Source organism: Onychostoma macrolepis, chromosome 21, assembly GCF_012432095.1.
Source record: "Onychostoma macrolepis isolate SWU-2019 chromosome 21, ASM1243209v1, whole genome shotgun sequence".
Classification (NCBI taxonomy): Eukaryota; Metazoa; Chordata; class Actinopteri; order Cypriniformes; family Cyprinidae; genus Onychostoma; species Onychostoma macrolepis.
Window position 1 is genome coordinate 26,476,770 of NC_081175.1, and position 16,841 is coordinate 26,493,610.

Genomic DNA, 16,841 nt, shown 5'->3' on the forward strand with positions numbered 1-16,841 from the left:
GGATCCCATGTAAGTCTGTAGGATTTGTCCCCTTTTTTTATATATATAAAACCAAGTTCTGTCAACATACAACAAACTGCACAATTTGATTCAGTTATGTGCTGAAGTTTACTTAGAGATTTGATTAGGGGTTTGTTCAAGTCCCTGTGAAAGCAATAGTAGAGACGCTGCAATCTTCTGCTCCATCAACAGTGTTGTAATCTACTGTACAGCTTGTTCACAGCAGAACAGATGGGTGTTTTGTTGTTTGCCCACTGTGTTTTAAGTGTGATGAGTTTGCATATGTGTTGTCTGGACATGTTTTTTCAGGATTTCCTTTTTTTATGTGTGTGTGTATGTTCAGCAGACCCTTTAAAGTAGATGAGGACCTCTTGGTCATCAAAAATAGCACCAACCTGCACAGCACCAAGGGTCACTGTCATAGCAACAGCCACTCCACGAGGAATAAAGTCTTGTCCAAAGGAAAACCCTTTGACATGATATATGTAGGTCAGTGTTTATATCAATCTCTTTGTCAATGACTTTCAGACTTTTCTACACCTGCTTAAACATTTGAAGAAGTTTGGTCAGCTGCCACTAGCAACTATAAATGTAAACGGTATATAGTATACATATATAGTATATAGTATGAAATCACAAAAGAAATCTCAGTTGTTTCTCTTTGCATATGTTTTAAATAAATTGTGTGTAGTTGGAGGCTGGAGTAAAGATGACCCTTCCTGTTCAGTTGAGCAGTTCTGCCCCCAATATAATGAGTGGAAAATGACTGCTCCCATGCTCCATCACCGCAGTGACCCAGGGGTGTGTGCTCTGGGCGGAGCCATCTATACTGTGGGCGGTTCTGATGATGTCACCCGTTTGAGCAGCGTGGAGAGGTGGCTGTTTACATCAACTTCTGTCATCGAACTGTCATTCAAATAGTGTTTTTTTGTTAAGTGAATGAAAGATTTGACAACTGATTTCAATAGAGTTTGTTATTAATGTCGCTAAAATAATTTTCATTGCATTTTTTAAAAAGGAGACATGCAGCACATGCCAATAGATTAATCCTAGAATGCGTAATAATAGTTATTGTTTAAAACATTATTGTCTATGATGCCTTAAAATGCTACATGAATGTGTTTGTGTGTTAGGTACGATCCAGAGTGTAACACCTGGTCTGTGGACGTGCCCTCACTTTCTTCGCCACGGTCAAGGGTGTGTGTGTTAGAAATGGACGGATGTCTCATTACGCTGGGAGGTTTTGATGGCATGACCTGCATTAACACAGTAGAGAGGTCTAAACAAACTTGCACATTACAGAGAAATGGATGTCTGGAGATGTGAAGCTCAAACACATACACACTTGTTTTCTGTGGAGTAGGTATGACCCGTTGAAGAACTCCTGGTCTAAGTTGACACCAATGCTGAGGAACAGGGCATCTGCATCAGCCGCTGTCCTGAACGGTCAGATTTACATTGTGGGAGGAACAGATGGAGACATGCCACTGGATTCAGGTACACAAACACACATACATGTGTAGATTTGAAATTAAAAAAACTCAATACTCATTCGTATGCACTAGTGGAGCGTTTTGACCCATTTGAGGGATGCTGGTCTCTCTGCCCAACCATGTCCACTGCAAGGGAAGCTTCAGGATGCACCGTGTTTCTTGGCTGTCTGTATGTGGCTGGAGGACGAGACGAACTTGGTCTGTCATTGAGCACCGTGGAGAAATACGACCCAGACACTCTCCGCTGGAGCCCAGTTAGGGCTATGAACAACAAGAGATTTCAGGTTTGAGGGAATAAGAGCTATAGTAGTCTTTCTGCCATCAATAACTCATCCTCTAGTCATTTCAAACCTGTACAAAGAATATGATTCTGAAATGATTCTGAAGTGGTTTAATTATGGTCTTTGTGGTAAGAATTTTTGTGTGTTATATGCACAGGTCTCTTTAGTGGTGTTTAATGGCTTTCTATTGGCTATTGGAGGATTTGATGGTGTAAGTGACCTTAAAACCACAGAGGCTTATGACCATGAGACAAACTCTTGGAGGTGTGTATTATTTTAAAGTGACTCACTCATATAGAGCCTACAAAGTCTACCAATGTGCAGTTTCCAGTACTGATTGTAGGGGAAATCCACAGAATGGATTTAAATGGTTATTTCACCCAAACATTTTGTCTTCATTTACTCACCCCCAAGTAGTTCCAAACCTGTATAAATTTATTTCTTCTGTTGAACAAAAAATATATTTTGAAGAATGCTGATGGTCCACATTGACGTCCATAGTAGTTTTTTTTTTCCATACTATGGAAGTCAATGGGGAGCATCAAATGTTTATTTGCCAACATTCTTCAAAATATTTTATGTGCCTCAGAAAGAAAGAAACTGTTCTGGAACAACCAAAGAGTAAGTAATGATGACACAATTTTTATTTTTGGGTGAATATATGGTGTTAAATGGAGCTACGCTCTTATTAGCAGTTGAAAGGAATAGTTCTAGGCCTACCAAAAACAAAAGCGAAAACAAACATTCTGTCATTATTTACTTAAGATTTATACTCAACTTCTCTTCATCTCTCACATTTTCTTTTTCATAATTTTTTCTCATTTTGTAGACATTTTGGCAGTATGAAATCCAAGCATCCAGGTGGACATGTGGCTTTGATTAAGGCTGTGTGAAATGTATTGATTGAAGTTTATTGATGATATACATGATAATAAATGAAGTGAAATGAAATTCTGTATAATGGCCTACTGTATAATTTCTTGACCCTCACAAAAATGTACAGCTGTTGTACTGTGTTATTTGGTTTTAGATCATTTCATACCAACAGTGGTAAATAAATATGGTAACCATTCGGTACCGTGGTACAGTGGCGTGCACAGGGGGGGTGGGGGGTGTCACTCCTGACATCTGATCAGCCACCCCTGGTGCCACCCCAAAAATTAAGATGCTACTATTTCATTTTCTTTGTTTAATTGTTATGAAAGAAGCGTTATTTTATCCTCAAACTCAAGGATGCGACGAGTCTGATGTTCCGTATCTATGGAAGGCCAAAAGGGCCAAAAACACATGAATTTTAATGCGGCTTTCACGCATATTTAACACGTATTTAATCAGTTACAGTGGAGGTAAAAACTAATTCAGTCCAACCCAGGTACAGATGCAACAACTGCAGGCTGTGGACATTCTTGCAGGGCCTGTTGGAAGTCCAGCTATTGATGCACTGCAAACCGTAATTAATATTTTACTACAGTAGCTTCCTGTCGATTGGTTCTATTGTAATTTGAAAATAAAACGATATTTTTTTTGTTAATGGATTGTTGACTGATTTTTCAATAAGATTGCCAACTTTTGATTGCTCATCTCCACTGTAACTGATTTCCCCACAAAATGTTCATGCTTTGATGATAACTTATGTTTGATCACTGTTAAAACTAGAATGTCCACTAATGTGTTTATTTACAAAAAAGTATGAGTGGAGAAAAATGAGGAAATTTTATTTTTATTTAATATTTCCTAAAACAGCAATTTAAATATATTATTTCTATAAGCTATACACAAAAAGAAAAGGGAAAAAAAGACAAAAGACAAAATAATTAGGCTGAATAAGCTGATCTATAGCATGTTAAATGGTGGTAGGAATGGTCTTTGAATGGTACACCCCACTAAGCTCACATAAATGGTTTGACCCAAGTCTTCAGCCAATGACACTGACCCCTTCAAACTGATTTTTAACGCTTATTTCACGCGTATTTAACACGCTGATTTTTCAGTGAAATACGTGTTGTTAACGCGTTAAATACGTGTTAAATACACGTGAAATATGCGTTAAAATTCATGCGTCTTTGGCCCTTTTGGCCTTCCATACTCAAAAGCTCCAAAACTATATTTATCGTTTGAAGTTCTTAATAAAGCTAACAGAATTTGAATGCTGAGACTTGGTTTCCTGGTTGACCTGCATTCAAATTCTGTTAGCTCTATTCAGAACTTCAAACGATAAATATAGTTTTGGAGCTTTTGAGTGGCGTGACGGATCCCGCTTTGCCTCAGTTCAAGCGAAGCAGGAGTGCATTCTTATTAGCATGAAGTAAATATTGAATGAACGTCCGATCCATGTTGAAAGATACACTACAACTTAATTAATAGTGTCTCATAATCATTCAATGAGTGTTTCAACCACGGAAAGACAGCAGCTAGGAAACACTAACAGCAGAAAATCCATTCAGTGTCCATAACCTAGTGAGAAAAATGTAGACTAGTAAAAATTTTGCAAAAATTACATTTATATATTTACTCATAATTGCTCTTTTTTATTATAATTAATAAAATGTATGGATATAACATTATGAAAAATGGTCTAATATGAATTTGTATACAAAACAATTGGTAGGCTTTTAACCCTATATCAATAGGGTTCCCTGTATAGTTTAGATTAGAAATATTAAGAAAAAATAAAGTGTACATTACCTGCCAAATCAGTAAGATTTTTAATGTTTTTTTTTTTTTAAGAATTCTCTTCTGCTCACCAAGCCTGCATTTATTTGATCCAAAATACAGCAAAAGCAGTAATGTTGTGAAATATTTTTTACTGTTTAAAATGACTGCTTTCTATTTGAATATATTGTAAAATGTAATTTATTCTTGTGATTTCACAGCTGAATTTTCAGCATCATCACTCCAGGCTTCAGAGTCACATGATCCTTCAGAAATCATTCTAATATGCTGATTGTTGCTCAAGAAACATTTTATTATTATTATTTATTATTATTATTATTATAAATATTTAAAACAGTTGAGTACATTATTTTCAGGATTCTTTTAATGAATATAAAGATCCAAAGATCAGCATTTATCTGAAATAAAAAGCTTTTGTAACACTATACCATTCAAAAGCTTGGGGGAAGAAATTATATAAATTAATACTTTTATTTAGCAAGGGTGCTTCAAAAATTGATCAAAAGTGAGGATAAAGACATTTATAATGTTACAAAAGATTTCTATTTCAGATAAATGCTGTTCTTCTGAACTTTCTATTCAACAAAGAAACCTGAAAAAATTCTATTTGGCTGTTTTCAACATAATAATAATAATAATAAATGTTTTTTGAGCAGCAAATCAGAATATTAGAATGATTTCTGAAGGATTATGTGACTGGAGTAGGCTAATAATGCTAAACATTCAGCTTTGAAATCACAGGAATAAATTACATTTTAAAATATATTCAAATAGAAAGCAGTCATTTAAATAGTAAAAATAGGCTGCTTTTGCTGTATTTTGGATCAAATACATTTGCCGTTCCCTGAACAACATTTACAAAATTCACAGTAGCTTCCAAGTTAATGTTAGATCTTTTGCTCCAACCACTGGTTAATGAGGTGATAGAAGTAAGATAAATAAGTTTCATTATATTAACATTTGAAGTTAAGGTAGGAATGTGGGGTATATGTATGGAAGCAGAATAATGACAATAGTTTTTGAAACATAAAGCATGCTGAATTCCACAAATCATTTTTATGACTTATTATCATTTTATTAAAATTGCATTTTAATGCCTTGTATTTCCAGGGCTTGCATTTTTAGGTCCTGAAATTTAACATAGTTGTTTATTTAAGCTGTGAATATTTCAATTCAAAATATAATTCATATTCACATTCCAGAATTCACTTACAAAATATTCAGTCTGTTTAAAAATACGATGTATATAATGTTCGACAGGCAAATTTCGGTCATTTTATTTAACTTTCCAATTTCGCAGCTACAAATTCAGTGGAGCACCGATGCATGATCTCCAGCTGCTGTCAGCCGCTCACCAGCAGGTGGCGCAAGCGGCGGTTGATGAAGGCCATATGTGGATCAAGTTATTCATTTACAAAAACTGATTTGCAGAAATGGAGCAAGCACTAAGTAGAAGTTTTGATTACCGGGGCCAGTATAAACATGTGGAAACGCTGATTGTGTGTATGTTTAATTCAACATCTTAGCTGTTTCCCGTAGCCTACATTTAAGCAGCTTTCTCTACCACAAAGTAGAGTTATAAAGTTATAATGCTCTTTTACCCAACTCTGAAGTACAGAACTAACATTACATCTGAGGAAGACATATATTGCTTTCGGTTGCTTAGTTTCTGTAACTTTGTATCATGGCTTGTGTGATGCTGTGCTGTATATAATACTGGACTTCCCCTCATACCTCAAACTCCAGGATTCCCCAACGACGCGCAAACTAATAATCATTGAACTAATACAGTGATATAAGACCTCAGATCTCAGAATACACTTTATTGATGATGATTATGCGAACTATATACAGGCATGCAAATGAGGTCAGAAGAACGCAACGCGCTACATTTTCATTGCTTTCCCTTACCACTGATCTATAGAGTCGACAGTCCTACAAAGATATCAATACCACGAACAGTTTTAACAGTAAGCTATATATCGACATAAAAAATGAGTTCAAAACCACCTAGGTGTATTGTTGCTGCAAATGTAAACCGGAGAAAGCATTGACGCGTTATCGCACCCAAGGGGTCGTCTGACAATTCCACCGACTGGGTTAAAACGTCCAATGTATTTAAATTAAAATGACTTTTAACATTTGAAATAACACACTGTCAAATTATAAAGCTTGTATTGTTCATAGTGGTTTACTACAGATGAGATTTTGACAATACCTCCCTTTATATATATATATATATATATACAGTACACAATTATTTACATATAAAAGATCCCTGAAAAGGTTTTTTTTCATGTTCCAGCAGTTCTAGTATGTTGTTAGATACAGAACTGACTTACTACAGGTTAGATTTTGCCAATATCTCCCTTATGGTATGTACAATTCACAATTTAAAACAAAAACAAAAAAATCTGTAAGACCTCAAAAGGAATTGTTCATGTTCCAAAGGTTGTAGTATAAAATATTGATGTACTTTATGTACATTAAGGGCAGTATTAGCAAAATTTCACCTATAGTAAGTCAGTCTAGTCACTAGGAATGGACTACAACCTTTGGAGCATATTTAAAAAAGAAAGAAAAAAAAACTTTGTGAATTACAGTAATTTCTTAAGAATAATTATGTACTGTATGTACAGTGAGGAAGATGTTGGCAAAATTTCAACTGTAGTAAGTCAGTCTGGTCACTAGTAACATACAACATTTGGAATACGAAAAATCCCATTTTGGTGAATTACTGTAATTTTTTTTCTTAAAAATATTTGTGTAGTGTACATAGGGAAATTATTGTCTAAGGCGAGTTATTGGCAATATATATATTTAGTCAGTTTGAGTAAATTATTCATTTACTGTAAACATTAATTACAGTAAATTATAAATTATTGGAATTTAATAATTCAATTTAAATAATTTAATAAATTATTACTTCGTTTTGTACTGTGAGGTAAATTTGCAGACAGTCCCTAAAGCAGCCTAGGCGAATATGCAGCGAATATCAAAGCTAAAACTATAGCGCTTGGTTTTCTATGGGAGAAAAAATGGTTTGGTGAAACTTGTTGGTTGTGGGCTCATATTCTGGGCTCATCTGCTTAAATGTACATAATATACAGTAATATATTTTATTAATTAGATGCTGAATTTAATCATTATCACTGAGGCAACCACGTTAAGTGTTTTCTTTATGGGAAATGTTTAACGTGCAGTTTTGCGCGTTCCGTAACTTGCGTTCATATCCTCATCTGTTTGCATCATCAGTATCTGAGTTTGGTCTTTTAATAAGCTTGTTTGAGATGAGCAAAATCTGCACAGAACCGATCACCGCGAGATGCATGAAGGTTAGAAAAGTGTCCGAGTTTTTTATTTTATTATTTTATTTTTTTATTAAACATATAACATTCACAGGGGATACAGCAATAAAATACATACACAAGCAGAATACAAAACAGTAAATACCTCAATAATAGTAATAACAAAAAAGAAATATAAAGAGAAAAACAAATAAATAATAGTTACCATAAACATCTTTTAAAATAAATAAATAAAAAGTGTCTGAGATACGTCCGCCTTGTTCTGATGTCATGCTGACTTGAGCCAAAAAACTCTGGTGACGGCAAGGCGGCTGTGTCTGATTGAGCAGTTGCGTGCTGATCAAAAGCATGATGGGAAACGACTTGTCTCTGTGTGAGATATGTGATTGTTGTCATATTTCTATAAAAATTTAAAATACATGTTTGTTTTAAAGTAGAAATGGATGATAAACAAGCCTTTCGTATGGGATTAAATAGCAAGCACTTCGAGTGTCCTGTTCATCATATTTATATTCATATAAAAGCAACAGAACTGAAATTATATCACATTTATTAGCAGCACAGCACACAAGTGAGAATAACGCGATATCTGTTCCACTTCGAGAGGGCAGAACTGTCCGTCTTGACTGCACTTATTTCACTCCTCCCCTCACTGCAGCCGCCTACATTTCAGCCGAGGCGCATCTCAAACAAGCCTAATAGCTGTTATTGTGTTAGTGCACTACTGAGCCCCGAAATGTGTTTTCTTTAATCGATTTCTGAGTGAAATAGCATGAAACCTTGCGCGTTCGTTCATATTTTACATCTGCTTAACTGTCGATATAGTTCGCATAATCATCAATAAAGTGTATTCTGAGATCTGAGGTCTTATATCACTGTATTAGTTCACTGAGGCGCGTTAAGCGTCGTTGGGGAATCCTGGAGTGTGACATATGAGGGAAACCCCGGTATTACAGCACAGGGTCACACAAGCCATGATACAAAGTTACAGAAACTAAGCAACCCAAAGCAATATATGTCTTCCTCAGATGTAATGTTAGTTCTGTACTTTAGGTTTGGGTAAAAGAGCATTATAATCTCCTTTGTGGTAGAGAAATCTGCTTACATGTAGGCTACAGGAAACAGCGAAGATTAATTAAACATATCACACAATCAGCGTTTCCACATGTTTATACTGGCCCTGATAATCAAAACTTATACTTAGTGCTTGCTTCATTTCTGCAAATCAGTTTTTGTAAATTAATAACTTGATCCACATATGGAAATACAATGCATTATAATGCAAGCACTGTTAATTGCAATGCATCTTTTTTTCGATTTGTGGAATTCAGCATGCTTTATGTTTCAAAAACTATTGTCATTATTCTGCTTCCATATGTATGTGAAGTAATCAGCAATCGATTTATTAATGTTTTTTTATGCCAGGTTGGAGTTACACTGATTTTCTGTCATGGTCTATGGACCCCCTGAATTAGCCTTGGCCACCCCATGTATAAAACTCTAGCTCCGCTACTGTCTATGTGATTACTTTTTTTCTGGCAGGGGGAATCACAATTTTAAAATTCCCATGACCATGGTAACCCTTATACCTGTAAACATCATTCAATGGTGTAGTCTGCCTTGTCTAAGAAATGAAGTCTAAAACTCTGTTGCTATGTTACTGTGAATAGATGTAGCCTTGGCAACTAAAAAGACTCTTGATGTCTTTTTACAGAGTAATAGTTATTATTCATGATGAATAAGATGCTGTTCAAGGCTGTCCAGTACACGGCGCTGTGTCTGACACTTTAAAATGCCACGGCGATCTTACCTCTCAATGTTATTTGATGTAGAAGTTGAGAGACTCCGGTACGCGCCACAGGTTTTATTTTAAAAATCATAAAGTTCAAGTGAAGCTGGATTGAATATCAGATCCGCTTATTTTTCATATTAGGCTTTGATATTTGCTCACCATGTTTTTTGGGTAACATACTTTTACCTCAAAAGTTTTTACCTCAGAAAGTTTTTATCCGTCTACTTGATTTGGACAGTTTGACCGTTGACTGGATAACGGTTTTTTTTTTCAAATCATAAAGCGCGCGATGCCTGAAGCTCTGGCTCACGAGGAAGATAAAGTGGCAGTGACGTTTCCGTCCGCGCGCCGCTCGCCGGATGAAAAGATGAGCGGCGCGTGCTACACCAACCACACATTTGAATACGATGATGGGAGCACGCGCACCGCGCGCCTGAGGTAAAGTGCGCGCACAGATGTCTTCAGTACCAAGTTTGAAATTAGATAGACAGATAAACCATAATTTATCATCATTTCATAATCTTTGTAATTTTCATCTTCTCTCATTTTTTAAACTACTTTTAAATTAGCCCAAATTCCGTGAGAACGCGTTCTGTTCTGTTCTGTACATTTATTATGGTAAATTTTGTTTTTGTAATACAGTTATTACCCTCAAAACGTCACAGGCTTTTCTTCAAAAGACACTTTGGACTAGCTTCTTTTTTAAATGTCAAATAGTCTCTTTACCACTATGTCTCTGTGTCTTTTCTCTCACTGTTAGTCCAAGATGTGGGGGCAGAGGGGTGGTCTTAAATGTGCAGGACCTCGAGATGGCCGCTGGAGCATCTGTTGTTCCATCCCTTCAAACCTACTTCCGGTTCCGAGACCTGTTGCTAGGAGACCAGACATTTCATGATGACAGGTACATGCATAGTGATGTTTATTACCAGTGCTGGGTAGTAATCGATTAATCTCTGGATTAAGTACTTGTAATGATATTACATTTTAAAATGCTCACAATCAGATTACAGTTACTTTTTATACACTAAATGATTACATAGTATTCACACAATGGCAGTAATTTATTCATGATTTATTGATCCACCTTTCTACCTAAAATTTTCCTTTCTAAAAAACTCTACCGCTTATATACATTTGAAAAGTCTTCCAGGTTCGTGGAACTGAACACACCAGCTAGTTCATTCACAAACCAGTTTGGGAAACCCTGGTGTAACGTAATGTTTAAAACGTGTCATAATGTTGATAACAAATGGCCAGCAGCCAGAATTACATCCAAAAGACCAGCAGATAAAATGAAATAATGTTTGTTTAGCTTTAACCTGGCAGACAATACAATGGGCGAAATAATATAAGAATGGTAGGTTAGTCAACTGGTTAGTACTTACTGACATCACAAAAAAATGTTAGGCTAGAAGTGCAGGCAGGCAGATGTGCATTTCAACTAGGCATCAAAAATCGAATACTTCCCTAATATAGTATGCGAAAAACATGAGTTGTGTTTCCAAATTTATAGTATTTGAAAAAGAGTATGCGAAAAGAACCTGGATGACTTACTACTTCCGGTGAGATTCTGAAGTGCGCATTCGATGGACACTTAATATCCCATGAGCCCGCTGGAGAGGATTTGTGAATGGCAGTGAAGCAAAGCAACTAATGCTTTAAGTCACATAAACATATCAACATGGCAGATGTGGTATGTCTGAATTTGATTCATATTACCCATATTCATACTATATAGCACATACTTTTTTTAATGGTAGTGAAGTAAATTCAAATTCAAATGTAGCATCTGATCAGACAGTGTGCTATTTTGGACGCACCGAGAGTGTTTGTATTGTATGTAAAGTAAGCAATTGCACTGCAACATGCTAAATACACTTAGCAACCACATAGCGATGTCTTGGCAACCAACCAGAACATTCAAGGATCTTGGTGTTGAGTTAGCACCACAGAAAATACAAAAATCTAGTCATGTTTGCATTTGTTCTTTAAACTGCTGAACAAGAGAACAACAAAATATGTCCTTGGCTATTTGATTCTGGCAAGCCTTGAATGTTAAGAAAAAGTCGTGCGTGTGTGTGTGGGCACATGGCCACATCTCTCCAGATCGACAGAAATAGCCTCTTGAGCAGGTTATTATCTGTAATTTCCTGAGAACAGGAGGGAGAGAGAGGGTGGGCATTGCGGAAAGGTGGAAAGTGAGAATAAACCAAAGAATTGCTCATTTGACTGAAATATTTCAATTATCTTTTGGTGAGCTTGAGTCGCTCCTTCATTCAGAGTTCTCTTTGTAAGCACTTTATTTGTACTTTCCACCATCACAAAGACAAACACGCTTGAGGCATGTTGCTATGATGACAATCATTCACTATACAAATATCATGTATGTTTAATAAGCTTTATGCATTAATAGAATGCATATAACGGTAGGTTTGCCACAGCTGTTTTGCACGTCAAAAGCGTCCAGCTTATGCCTATTTTTAACAAACAGATGCTAGTAAAACGAATAAACAATTAAAGTGCACTGAAATTTGAATGCAGAGACATACACGACAGAGAGACCAAGCAGAACTCTGGCAGGGAAGCGCACGCTTGCGCGCCTGCAATCAAGAGTGTGTGGGCGGGTTATTTTGAACCATGCCGCTGTAGATTATGCACTTCCATAACAATCCTCTCAGCTCAGATCTCCGTACATCCTCGTCTAGAAAGCCTCTGGGTTTTCTCTGTTATGGAACAGAAGAATGCGGTGCCATCCTGGGTTAACCCAGCTCTGGTCAACTGGAGGCTGGACTCTTTTGGTAGCGATACTGGCCAGAGGTAGGATACGGCATCTCTAAGAGTCACTGCAGTCTTGTGCATGATTGAATACATGATTGATAAATGTTCACTGAGTCTGGCTTATTTGCTGTTTTCCTCAAGCTGGAAAACTGTAGTGGATTTCAGGTGCTGATGAGTGCTTCACTTTTCAGTTGTTGTCAAAGTTTTTTTAGTATTCTTTATAAGATTATTACCAGTTTCACAGTGTTTATATGTAAACCATGCTAAATACAATCGCCCATGAATTTTATAGCTGGAACATATGGAATATTTTGGACACAGGTCGTAATGTTGATGGTTTCATCTCACTTTATGACGGCAAATAAAACCACCGCTCCTGTGGTCTCCATGGGAACTAGCAGACACATCGCATCTCCAGTGAAGATGTCTGAGATTGTAATGTAGAGAATTGCTCTTAGTGCTGAACTATGTAAACAGAGTAAAACATGGTGCTGGAAAGAATAAAAAAAGTCTTTATGCGTCAAAATATCACTGATTGGTTTTACACCCGCATGCACAGGAAAACTCACACATAATGGCACATATAGAGATGACGGCATTTCTACTGACATTATATAACATGATTTATGCATTGTAATCATTTACATCGATATCTACATATTTGATGCATAATGTGTCTGCTTTTTAACAACAAGATTTTAGGTTAAAATTGTGCATATTTCACCATTTTTAATCTGATTTTGCTTTTACTAATTACATTTAAATAGTTCTAATATATGCATGCATGATGATAATTATAAAATAATTCACAAAATGCTGTTTAAAACAGTATTAGATGGAGTTTAGCGTGTCACACCTCAGGACTTTCTAAAAGTATTTCACCTACCCACATGCACGAATACACACTTTCACCCACACTGACTGTATAACGCAGCACTGCTGGCAGACCCACCTTCACCAATGTAAAGCTTTCATGATAAAGCAAACATTTATTTTCCCACTTTTATTTTCTCTCCATTTGACTGCCTATATATTGCAAGTGCAGTTGGTTGAAACTATGTTTTTCACCTCATGTTTTGTTGTCCTTTTTTAAATACATTTATTACAGTGCCCCCAAAAAGTAATGGGACAGTTAAGTCACACTTTAAAATTATGTATCAATAATTTTTCTTTGCAAGTTTTGGGTTGTCACGTAATAGAACACTGGATGTAAATGGCATGATGCACATAAAATCTAAAAATACAAATTAAAAAACTTAATTAGATGGATTTTTTCTTTGTTAAGTAAACATATACTTGAACTTAAATAAAAACACATTTATCGAATAAATTCCTGGATGTGCAACAAAATGTGACTTTGCCTCAACAGATCATGTGTCTGGATAACTGGACTGGTGCAATTTCATTGCATATCTTCTCAAATGTTGTCAAATGCCAGAGTCTGTCATCAAAATGATTTGGTATAATTTCTCACATCAATGCATTCCCAAACATCAGGCATTCACCTCTGAAAGCAAGATAACATCGTTTGTCATTCGTTTCATCAGCAGTGTTTATTGCAGGATTCATCTGCATGCTCTGAGGCGCAAGTAATTATTATGTAGGGAAAAAGAGACTTCCTCTGGTGCAGCAGCTCTTTATTATTTTATTATTGATACTTTGTTCTCTTTAATACATGGGATGGAAATGGTGCTTTACTAGCAAATGTTTTAATGTGATATTCTGATTTTACCAAGTTTAATCCACAACAGACCTAATGTCACAATCATTCAGTTGTGATTTTAGTTAGTGATTTGTTGACTCGATATTGGTGGAGGTTATAGGAAATATGTTTTGTTTTTGTTTTTTCCTGCAGGGTCCATGTGGAGTTTTATGTGGATGAGAACACGTTTAAAGAGAGACTCAAACTTTTCTTCATCAAAAACCAAAGATCCAGTAAGTCTGCCTGAACTGTACATATTTACCTCTGAACATTTATTTGTGACTTTAACCTATTATCTTTATGTCTATTTTATGGCCTGTTAATGCACTGACCTTTCACCTCCAGGTTTAAGGATCCGAATATTTAACTTCTGCCTGAAGCTTTTGACATGTGTTCTTTACATAATTCGAGTCATGACGGACAATCCAGCCCAGCTCCGCCACACATGGTCAGAACTGTCTTAAAGGAATAGTGCACCCAAAAATTAAAATTCAATGTTAATTTACTCACCCTCAAGCCATCTAAAATGTAGGTGACTTTTTTCTTCAGTAGAACAGTAAAGAAAAGTAACCGTGATTCGTGGTGATTCATAAAATGCAAGTCTGCAACTACCATCACTTGAGAGTCAAAAGGAAAATACAGGCAAGACAAAATTAATACCAATGGGTCCTGGTGATATATTGAGGTCTTATGAAATGAAAAGATCGGTCTATGCAAGGATGTTTAGTTTAGTTTGAAACCGTAAAGCACAGTACCGCCGCTCCCTATACGCAGAGTACGCAGTTTGCGTAGGGCACCAACCCCCAGGGAGCACCATCCCAGTTGCGCGCACCCGCACCCGCGAGCGCTCACACCTCATGTTTGGGGCTGAATGCAAATGATCATAATTGATGGATAACTATGCCCGTGAAAATACATCAGCAATCCGGCGCCAAGAGAAGGAAAAAAGATGAAAACGAAGCCCGTGCGTCACTTTCAGGTAGGCTACATTCAAAATCCTGTGAAACTTTTTTGGGTGTTGAGGTCAATAACGTGTTTTAATGTCGGTAATAATTTCACCACCACCAACGCGTCTAATATTCTCTCAGCGTTTCCATGTTCACTTACAAAAGTTAGCCATGGTTTTAACACGAATAATAATAATAATTAAAATCATGGTTCTTGTTAACCATTAACTATGGTTTTGTTACTTCAAATAATAATATACAAAGAAGTATTAAGATAATATTTTTGTGGTTATAAAAACAAACCTAAGCCAACAACAGCCTTTAACATGACTTAAAATGCATTATATAATATATATTTTTGACCCCTGTAGTAGGTATTTTTGTTTACTTCCATAATATTTGAGGGAGGGGGCACAACAATACAATCCTGCTTAGGGCACCCATTTGGCCAGCAGCGGCCCTGGTAAAGCATAACCATCCACTCTTAAGGTTATAGACTCTGCTTTGCGCAGCTGGTGAGGTGAACCAATAAGCATCACTTCAGTTTTGTCACTGTTTAGACAGAGAAAATTTTCAGACATGCATTTTTTAATCTCAGTAAAACATTGAGAAAGAAAAGAGACAGCCACATTGACATCAGGTTTTGAATGTATATAGATCTGAGTGTCATCTGCATAAAAGTTAAGTGTTCTTAAAGTTGGCTTAGTGGAAAAATGTAAATACTAAAAAGTAAAGGGCCCAGAACTGATCCCTGGGGAACACCAGATTGCACCACACCGACCTAAGACCTGCAACCACCCATCACAACAAACTGCTTGCAATCGGAGAAGTAGGACTTAAACTACTTAGAATCAGAAACTCCAAAGACAGTCTCTAAATGAGTGATTAAAATAGAATGATCTATAGTGTCAAAATCGGCACTAAGATCAAGAAGAATCAGTATAGATAGCCTGTTTATCTGATTCGTTTCCATGAACTGGTTCTTTCAAAAATTTGGTTTCAATGAACTGGTTCAAATAACCACCTGTTCAAATTTTTACATTTAAAGATTTTAATGTAAAATTCACCAATTAGTTTACATAATCATACAATGATGTAACATATACTCAAATATATTATTAAAGCAGCCAACAAATGATGTGAAACATGGATGTTTTACATGTCTAAACCATATAAAGTGAATAAACTTGTCTTCATCAGATCACCTTTTTAACATAAACAATGAGAAACCATAAAAACATTTATTTCGCCCCTTCATTCAAGTGTTAGGTTCACACGATTCCTCGGTTCAGTGACTGTTGGAGGAACTGGAGCGCTGAATCAGTTCATTCTTCACAGGATCAAAAACACCACTATTTTGGTTCATTTCGAGTCAGAGTGACTATCAGGCATCTGAAAGTGAGTTTTGATTGAGTAACTGATTCAGACGGTTCAGTCTGATTTGGTGAACTGATTCATCCAGTTCACGAAAAAATAATTGGTTCAAAAGAGTGATTTGTTTGCGAAACAAACATCTGGACCATTTGTCTGAGGCTCACAAGATTACAGGTAATAATCTTGTAAATAATGCTCAGTTAGGCCGATCGTTTCGCTTCATAAGACCTCAATAAATTGTCAGTAGCCACGGTTATTAATTTTGTCTTGCTTGTATATATGCCTTTTCTGACTCCCAAAGTGACAGTAGCCATTGACTTGCATTTTATGACTCACCAAGGACTACGCTTCAGCTAGAAATCTTTGCTGTTCTACTGAAGAAAAAAAAGTCACCTACATCTGAGATGGCCTGAAAAGGTGAGTAAATTAACAGCAAATTTTGCTTTTTTAGTGAACAGTTCTTTTAATATTTGTGAGTGTAAAATGGCTTATA

At 36.2% G+C, this 16,841-nt stretch overlaps 1 protein-coding gene across 2 annotated transcripts in view; it reads left to right on the forward strand.

Moving 5' to 3' along the window:
* Positions 1-9,595: 9,595 nt before the first annotated feature.
* kcnt1a (potassium sodium-activated channel subfamily T member 1a) overlaps positions 9,596-16,841 on the forward strand; it is a 29,592-nt gene continuing 22,346 nt past the window's right edge. Inside the window, exons 1-4 of one of the 2 annotated variants that reach the window (XM_058759330.1) lie at positions 9,596-9,985; positions 10,308-10,448; positions 14,181-14,260; positions 14,373-14,475. In XM_058759330.1, coding sequence (XP_058615313.1) covers positions 9,837-9,985; positions 10,308-10,448; positions 14,181-14,260; positions 14,373-14,475 — 473 coding nt within the window. In that variant the 5' untranslated portion in view covers positions 9,596-9,836. The remainder of the gene's footprint in view (positions 9,986-10,307; positions 10,449-14,180; positions 14,261-14,372; positions 14,476-16,841) is intronic. The other variant, XM_058759329.1, reaches the window with a different exon arrangement.